General features: G+C 32.3%; 1 protein-coding gene across 2 annotated transcripts; it reads left to right on the forward strand.

Moving 5' to 3' along the window:
* Window positions 1–6600: 6600 nt before the first annotated feature.
* Window positions 6601–7865, forward strand: LOC149235673 (uncharacterized). 2 transcript variants are annotated; one of them, XM_089461433.1, is made up of 3 exons: window positions 6601–6839; window positions 6930–7008; window positions 7081–7865. In XM_089461433.1, the coding sequence occupies exons 1-3, from the start codon at window positions 6831–6833 to the stop codon at window positions 7680–7682; spliced, it is 690 nt and encodes a 229-aa protein (XP_089317559.1). In that variant the 5' UTR covers window positions 6601–6830; the 3' UTR covers window positions 7683–7865. The 2 variants fall into 2 exon arrangements, with proteins under 2 accessions (XP_089317559.1, XP_089317558.1); XM_089461432.1 differs by having other exon boundaries at window positions 6930–7865.
* The last annotated feature ends 2106 nt before the right edge of the window (window positions 7866–9971 follow it).

The following is a 9971-nucleotide window of genomic DNA, read 5'->3' on the forward strand; positions in this document are numbered from 1 at the left end:
CATGAAGAACTTTGTCAACATTACAGAGAGGTAGAAGCAAACTTGTGTGAAACCCTAAAGCCATGGGCTAGAAACAGAAGGCTCTCGAAGATCGGAAGGGAAATGCTAAAACCACTCAAACAAGTGATTGCCAAAGGAGTTAAGGTTTCAATCATCATTGCCAAATGGAGTCACCTTACGAACGACCATTGATGAGGAGACCTTCCCACTAAGGTTCCCAACAACTAGAAGGCACTCAGAAGAAGATATAACCCTGCTTCTGCCAACTCTAGGGGGAAACGAAGTTCATTGTATTAGATTTTAGGCTTAATAACCTTGGGTTTATCCATAAAAATATTACCGAATGCACATCGAAATCACTGGTGAATATTACCAGCATGCGTAAGGCTTGTATCAAGTCATTTAATCCATAAGTGACAGGTGTACTCACTTGGTTATTTGTTACAATATACATATGAAATCAAATTTTTATTTTACGATAATTTATACAATGTTATTGTCTAGAGATGTGAGATATATATATATATATATATATATATATATATATATATATATATATATATATATATATATATATAAATATAATCATTGTAATTTTGAAAAAAATTATACCATAATATTTCAAAAGCTTAAATAATCTAAATATAGGTTCCCTCCCTCAAAAGAAATTGAACTAAAAAGTCAAAATAAGATAAAGTCAACTTTAATTTTCGTGGAAGTAGGTGAGCCAGCATAAAAATAATGTTACTCATGTGTAAAAAAATCATTTAGAAATATGCCTAAAAGACAAACAATTAAAATAATTATACTAAATAATTCTTATATGATGATGGTGGTGGTGGTGGTTAACGACCACTGAGGCCAAAATTTGGTCTATCGGACCTAAAGAAACAAATTATTTAGTTTGATTTAAGATTTTATTCCTATGCTCAAGAATCTTGGAGAGAAGCCTCCCGAGCTCACTATAATTTTGACATCGTAAAAGGCTAGGAAGGTCAGTATTGCGACAAAGATTATGAAACTAAGATCTAATGTAGTTGTACGCGGGGAACTCTAAGAGGAAATGGTTTTCATCCTCGATGTTCCTATTCTCATAGAGATGGCAGATCCTTTCCATCCATGGTGTTATAGGAACTGCCCAACGACATGTTTCACTATGGAGCTCATGAGACTTCATTCTAATCTTCGCTATATTAATTTTATTCTTTGAGATAGTTAAAACAGAGAGATACTTTTGATCTTCTAGGGTGGGGTTGATGACCTTCTTATAATAACTTAATTTTCTTTAGCTGCTAAATCTTTCTCACAACACATTTTTTCTTTGAACTTAGAAGTAACAATATTTTTAATGTTATTAATGTTTTGCAATGCATCATTCTCATTGATCTCCGAAAGGTTTAACCAGGCCCTCGTGTCTTTATACCACCCCCACTTGAAGCTTAGGTGGTTTTGGCTGGAATTTAAAGCTATCTTAGGAAGTCTATGATTTACTATGTTATTGAGTTTGTGTTTGTACAACAAAAGCCTAGTCATAGCTAGGCTCTCGATAGGGGAAAGGCCTACTTCTATAAGGAGAATAGGATACGGTGTATTGCTTTTAATTTTCAGGTTATATGTTATGAAACGCTTCTGGATTTGCTCAATCTTTCTCCAGGATTCTCTAGAGATGCTGCAACCCCAGACCTTCCATCCATATAAGATAACAGGAGTGACTAAAGTTTCAAAGAGGATCTTCTTTTTATCCCACATTACGAGGTTTTCCATTTTACAATTATTTTCAAGACCAAAATAAGCTTTCCACCCCGCATTAATCCTTTTCTCAATGCTATAGTTCTAGTTGAGCTTGTGATGAATATCAATTTCTAGGTACTTGTAAGAATACACTTCCTCCAAGTTATTATTGTCATACATAAAATTAGTGTAAGTGTCCTTCTTGGATTTGATAATCATAACTTTTGTTTTGTTAGTGTTAACAGTCATACCCATGGTAGAGCAGAAACCCATTAAGAACCCTAAGTTTCTTATCAAGATTAGATGGGTACCTTGCGAGAAGAACAATATCATTAGCATAGAGAAGAAGGATGATGACTATCCAAGCTAAGATCATTCCAACACGACCTGCTTCATCTAAATAACCTTCAAGATTGTTGATGTAAATGCCAAATAGGGTAGGGGAGAGGGGGAAACCTTGTTTAACTCCAATATTGCATTTAATATCTTTTGACCACCCCTCATTGCTTTTTAGCTTGGTGATTACATTCTCGTATAATCTTATGGCGGCAACTCTTAACTCGAAAGGAACCTTTAGCTCTTCTAATCTATTCCAAAGATTGTTTCTAGGAACCGTATCGAAAGCCTTTCTAAAGTCCACAAAGCAACAAAAGAGACTGGATTTATCATTATGACATTCCTCCACAATGATCCTAAGTGTAACGACGTGCTCTATTATTGAGTGATGCCTTCTAAAACCCGCTTGGCCTTTAGCCCGCTTACCTTCAGTGTCAAGCCATATGCTCAACTTCTTTTCCAAAATAATACCATATAACTTGGCTAAGAGAGGGTTGATCATAATGGTCCGATAATTAGAGGGGTTATTTGTATCCCCACTTTGAAAAATAGGGATAATGAGGCTCTCAGTCCAAGGATTAGGGAACCCTTGCTTGACTGCTTGATTGAAAAGCTTGTCGATGTGGGGGATGAGGACATGACCTCCAATTTTTAAGATTTCTGCATGGTAACCTTTGATGTCCTTAGCTTTCCCATTTTCCGGGTGTTTAACCCCAAAATCAATGTCTTCTAATGAGAAAACCTCTTTTGTTGTGAGTAGGGTTTCAAAGTTATCCATGACATTTGGAGATTCATAAAGCTTTTTAAGATAGGAATTCCAATCGTGTAAAGCAATTTTATTATTATCTTTAGTTTTCCGAGTCAGAATCTGCCTCCAAAATTTCTTAGGAGCTAGCTTAGAGAGGTGTAAGAGATTCTCTTGTCTTTTACGAATGTACTACCTCATTTTCCTTTTAGTTAGGGCTTTGTATATTTTTATCTTGCCCATTTTAAGAGATTCATCAACAACTTCCTTAATTGTTCTCCTCCCACTATTAGAATCTTTGTCATACCATGGGTTGGTTTTGCTATTTCTTTTGTTATTTGAAACTTCAATTGAGAACTTATTAATAGAATATGAGAGGGTTGCAGTGAAATTATGATAGAGGTCTTCTATATTGTCTATACTAGATAAAGGAAGCAACATAGTTTTTAAAGCAAACCTTAACATTAATATTAAATATTATAAATATAATTATTTAGAAAAACATAAAAAATAAATAAAACAAATTTAAACTTATTCAATATTAAAAAATTAGTATTATATATTTGAAATAAAAAATGAAAATACTTATGGATTAGTATAAAATATTTGAAATAAAAAACCTAAATAAATTATTTTTATTAATTGAATTTATTTTATAGTAAAATAATCTTTTGGTTTTTAACTTTTAAATTCTAATTTAAATTAATATTATATATTTGAAATAAAAAACCTAAATAATTTATTTTTAATAATAAATAATAATTTATTTTTAATAATAAATCTATTTTATAGTAAAATAATCTTTTACTTTTAACTTCTAAATTCTAGTCTAGGCATGCATAGATTTTAGAGTTAAGTTACTTTATAAAAATAATAATTAAAAAATTTAACTATTTCACACTATTCATGAACTATAAAATTATGATAGCAAGCTTATGTTTAAGTCTGTGGCTCTGCTTTTAGTTTTTAACTTTTAAATTCTAATTTAGATTAATATTATATATTTGAAATAAAAAACCTAAATAATTTATTTTTAATAATAAATCTATTTTATAGTAAAATAATCTTTTACTTTTAACTTTTAAATTCTAGTCTAGGCCTTCATAGATTTTAGAGTTAAGTTACTTTATAAAAATAATAATTAAAAAATTTAACTATTTCACACTATTTATGAATTATAAAAATATGATAGCAAGCTTATGTTTAAGTCTGTGGCTCTGCTTTTATTCCAGTACAATTAGTCCAGACATAACTCACACGACATATTTGGAGGTGTGATTTTGGAAGTATGCGAATGTTTTCAAGTCCCATTGGTTTGGATCACCAGCCATTGTTTCAACTTTCATGTGACCCGTAGCCTACTGCCTTTGTACTCTAAAATGAGAATCGTCTTTTTCAATCAAGTTATCATGATATATGCGGAGATTCATCTCTAATTGCGCGGTAGTTGGAGATGAACATGTATGTAGTTCTAAAATCTAAAGATAAACTTCTGGTGAACATCAAGAGAAGAAATGCTTTGTCGTTGATAAACTCATGGAAGGGTAAACAGACAGTACCTAAAAAATAAACCCTGGAATCCGTGGAATCCGTGCATCACATCATGTGGAAAATTTAATTTCGTGGACACTTGGTTGTATAAGATTTTTCATTTTTTTTTAAATAATTTGTATCTTCATAATTATACACAGATATCTTTTAAATATATATTTTTAAAATTTATATTTTACAAATTATTTTTTTATTTTACAATTTTGTTTTTATTTTACAATTTTGAAATAAATATCTATAGAAATTGTTTTTCCGTAGTTGATACCCATTAAAAAAATAGAATTTTTGAATTGAAAATATCCTAAAAATAATTTTAATTTTAATTCAAAAAAATATTTTAATATGATAATTTTTAATAAACTTTATAGAAATTTTTGAAAACAAAAAAATCAAACAAATTTGAACAAACCAATTTTAATATAAACCTGCGGACAACAGGAGGTATAAAAATATCAACTGGAAAGAGTTCATTAATGTAATTCAAATGCAGGTTATAAAGTGCACGGGTAAGTTCCATGCAGTGTACAAATATCAATTGGAAAAAGTTGATTAATGTAATTCAAATGCAGGTTTATTATTAAAGAAATAAAGTGCACTGGTAAGTTCCATGCAGAAAGAGAAGGACGATATTAAAAAAAAAATCAATTGGAATAGGTTCATTAATGTAAGTCAAATGCAACATCAGAAGAATACGGTTGTCTGGAAAGTGAAGTTTTGAAGTGGGCAGATTTGAAGCAGCGTCATAAGAATATGGTTTTCATAATGCTCGAATAATATTGCTCGAATAATATGGTTTTCTTAATACAAGTGAATAATATGGTTTTCTTAATACAAGTGAAGTTAGATATTATTTTTGGGATTCAACTATGTTAAGTAAGTCATTTACATAGTATTTTTATGACAGGTAGTCTTAAGTGACTACTTTTCCATGATTTGAATAGTTTACTTAGCACTCCTTGCATTAGCTGATGTGAGGGTGAAGAACTGGGATTCAAACTCGTGAAATAAATCACATAGTGTCAATCATCACTTCATGGGGCTTGCATATGGAACCAGGACTTCCGGGGAGGTCACCCATCCGAGAGCACCTCTGGGTTAAGCTTGCTTAACTGTGGAGTTTTCCCCACAATCAAGCCCACTTAGTTTGCTACCCCATTTGCAAAACCTTAGCAAGTATTGTGCCTCATGAACCATTCAGGTAGAGATCCATTCACTCTTTTATGAATTTTTAAGTATAGGGGGTTTAAGCAGTGCATTATATTAGATATCATTTTTGGGATTCAATTGCATTAAGTAAGTCATTCAGGTATGACCATTTCCATCAGAGGTAATAGTAAGTGACTAATTTCTCATGATTTGAATAGTTCACTTAGCACTCATTGCATGGGTGATGCTCACAGTGAAGAAGTGGGATTGAAATCTCATGATTTGAATAGTTCACTTAGCATTCATTGCATTGGTGATGCTGACAGGGATGAAGAGGTGGGATTGAAATGGGTGAAATAAATCACATAGCGTCAATCATCACTTCAGGGGCTTAACCAAAATTAGATCACCCATCCATATCAAGCACCCTGAATGATTTGGTTGACTGTTTTTCTATCTTATCTTTTCATATTTGAATATTCTTATTCAATAAACAGTTTGAAAAAGCAATAACCTATTTAATGTTAGCAGCATAAATAATAATATATCCACAATTACGTGGAGGTGGATTTATAGTGCTTAGCCCAACAAAATTCTGATATTTTAACATCAGCGACCTATAGTGCAGCATAAATAACAACACTAATATATCCACAGATACGTTCACATGTTCAATTTTCTTTCCTGGTACTTGGTCTTGGATAATTTAACCTTCATTTTCAATAATCACTGCTGTCGCCAAGTTGAATCTAATATATTTGCGGTTCACCTGTTTCGAATTTATCACACCTGCCAAGATCGGACAAAGATGTCAACAAATTAACTTCGAAAAACAAACGAACGACCTTCTACAATCTAGCACAAACAGTGAGTCGCAACAAATAAATTGATCATAATTACCTGGAATGGTATCGGATTAAAACAACAGCTTTGGCTCGTTGTACGCGGTACGATAGATTCTGGTCCTCACTGTCGCTATTCTGCCCACATTCTTGTCCTCATTCCTGTGATAGTGCCCATTCTTGATAGATTCTTGTCCTCATCTTTATTGCTGAAATATTTTGGGAATATCTTCTAATCTATGTAGGTTTGTAGAGGAGAGGTTAAATTTTCAATTATAGGGTTAGCGAGGAGTTGTTCCAGGCCACTGATATGTTTTCCGTGTCATTAAGAGCCAGGTTTGTAGAGGAGAGCTTAAAATTTCGATTATAGGGTTAGTGAGGAGTTGTTCCAGCCCACTGATTTGCTGTCCGTGTCATTAAGAGCCCTGGAATGCTTAGTGTTGGACAGATCTCTGAGGAGGAATAACAATTCCCGTAAGATGGTGAATGTAAGTATAGATGTCTTCGTGATAATGAGGTTTGGAGTTCGACTCTCTGTTCTTATTGCTGTATTAGGCTGACAATATATTGATCTGCAGAAAACTGTGATACGGTTGGATATGAAGGGTTGCGATAAATGCAAGAAGATCGCCTTGCAATCTGTTATGAAAATCGAAGGTAATGAACTATTAGGGTTATTGCGATTACTTTGTTTTTACAGGATAATTTCCAAATTTTCGGTGATTGCAGGAATCCATTCGCTGTCGATCGAAATGGAAGATTGCACGCTGATTGTGATCGGAGAAGCGGATCCCGTATTCGTGGCCAAAAAGCTGAGAAGGAAATTCAAGTGCGTTGAAATTGTCTCAGTCGAGCCCATGCCGGCGGCGCCGCCACCGGCGCCGCTGCGATTAATTGGCGGCGCGCCAGAAAAGAGCAATGGCGATGACCCGCCTAGCCCTACAGATAAGACGCGGCCGACGCTGCCGACGGGGCCGGAGCAGACGCAGCCGCGACCGCGGCCGCCGGAACCCGAGGCGCCGCCGCCTCCGGCGCCGAAAACGAAGCCGGCGCCGCCGCCTCCACCCTGTACCACTCCTCCCTGTATTTGTCCACCTCCACCGACTTTTCCCTGTACTCCTCCCAATAATTGTCCTCCAGCGTGGAAGCCACCCAAGTGTTGCCCTCCAGGCTTGTCTTGTTCATGCAGATTAGAAAAGCGCTGCCCCACATCCTGTGCTTGTCCAAACAAATCTGAGATAATGTGGCCACAATACCATAATCCTTTGGCTCCCGATGAAGTTTGGTATGTTTGGAAGGAAGACCAACAGGAATCCTGCACGATCATGTAATGATAATAGAAGATCTGCTAGTTGATAGAGTAAGAATTTCAGGTTTATGTTTGTATATCAGGAGTATATTGAAGTGTGGTTGCTGCTGCCTAGAAATGAGAATGGCAAGATGATAGTTGTGTATTATGATTTATATGTGTATTATCCTTTGTCTACAGTATTATTATTATTGCTGGTGTTGACTGCTACCATCTAAATTGCACTTGCGAAATATGAACTGAGTTTCTCAATTTCTTCATTTGTAGGGATCACTTTTCTATTATTAATATGAACTGAGTTTCCCACTTTCTTCATTTGTAGGGATCACCTTTCTATTATTTCATATTGTGACATGTCAGATTGATGAAATGAGTTTCTTCTTTCTTCAATTGTATGGATCAGTTTTCTATCATTTCAGAAAAGTAAGTTACAAAATGCCAGCAAACAACTTTGAAGATATCTAGGTGTTGTTTAAGAAGACATTACTTGATACTCAGGTCCTGGTTGACAGGGCGTTTTGAGCATGAATGCCCCTCCAGCAATGCAACACGTCTAGAAACTTGAAGAGCAGTCCTAGTTAGTTAAAGAAAATATATATGCTCATTAATTGAACAGTATAGAACAATCGTTAACTTGGATTTATCATATCAAGATTTTGAACAGTTCACTAAACTTTGAATAACAGTCTTACAAGTTTATTTATTTAACGGTATAGAATTATCTTAACTTGGATTCATCATCATATCAAGTTAGATAGAAATAACTAGAAATGTGGTTAAGAATTGGTTTGTAATTTTATAATAGGTGGATTTTAATTAATAGATGAAATAAGTTTTATTGAAAGTCAAATTTTTAGATATATTACGATTTTTTGTGATTTAAAATGTATTTTTGAACATTTTTGAATGCATAAATAAATTTAGCATTTAAAAAATTATTTAAGCAATAAATCTTAATTAATTAAACAACTTAAATATATGAAAATCTATACAAGATTTAGAACAAAATTGACCAGAAAAAATACCACAAAAATTATTTTTTGTAATATTTAGACTATACATTTAATAATATATTAATTTATTTTAATTTTATTAAACAAAAATATTATAATAATTTTTTTTAGATTTTAATTTTCGCTAAATTAATTTTTATTTATAAATTTGTAGATTTCCATGGTTCTTCAGTTTGATATCACTATTTATTTTTATATAGTTAAAAGCAATGAGATTTATTTCTAGAAAGAAATATTATTATTTCTTCGTTAATATTATATTCTTGGCAATTATATATTGAAATCATATCAATTAATTTTCTCTAAATTAATTTTTATTTATAAATTCTTAAATTTCCAAGGTTGTTCAGTTTGATATCATATATATATATATATATATATAAGTAATGAGATTTATTTCTAGAAAGAATTATTATTATTTCTTCATTAATATTATATTTTTGGCAATAATATATTGAAATCCTATCAAATATAATATTGCAAAGAATTTTCACTTAAAAAATATCTTAAAGTAATCTGCAAATTTGATTAAGCTAAATTATTTAGCATATGTTATCACAAATTGAAAAATATAAATATTACAACCAAAATCCTATTGCAAAAAATTCCCACTTAAAAAATATCTTAAAGTAATCTACAAATTTGATTACATAAAACCAAATTATTTACCTTCAAAAATATAAATATTACAAACCAAATCCTTAATCCTGCAGCTGATTCCATAACACTTTCTCTACAAATCCTTTATTAAATTTACATTACAGCTTTTACTTTTCTAATAATAAATTCCATCCCCTTTTAAATTGTAGCCATTCTCCTTGTACGTTATTTACTTAAAAGCATGAAAACGCAATTTTGTCTAAAGGTTCATGCAAAGAACAACTCAGATAAAGTAATGGTGGAATTTTCTAATGGATAATTTTAATTTTAATAACGGTGAAACATTATTTATAACGTTTTTAGTTTTTTATTCGATTAAGTTAATCATTTAAAAATTCTAATCCTTATCCTTATGTGACTTTTACATTACTCCCTAATCAACATTTTATTTATGCACATCCAATCACGAGGGATGAATAATTTGCCATAATGACCATTCTTCCACGTGCGCAATATCATTTATATTATATGAACCATGAGTGGCACTCTACGGCAAGGGCTAATAAGCTTGCCATAGGGCATTAAATGCTCAGGTATATGTATGTTTTATAACAAAATAATACATAGTTTTTGATGGCTACATAAATTAAAAGTAAGGACTGTGTGTTATTGTGTTATTTTGTTATACCTGGACATTT

The sequence above is a fragment of the Pinus tabuliformis genome, chromosome 8 (genome assembly GCF_031772625.1).
Source record: "Pinus tabuliformis cultivar Carrire ecotype Pingquan chromosome 8, CPIR1, whole genome shotgun sequence".
NCBI classification, from domain to species: Eukaryota; Viridiplantae; Streptophyta; class Pinopsida; order Pinales; family Pinaceae; genus Pinus; species Pinus tabuliformis.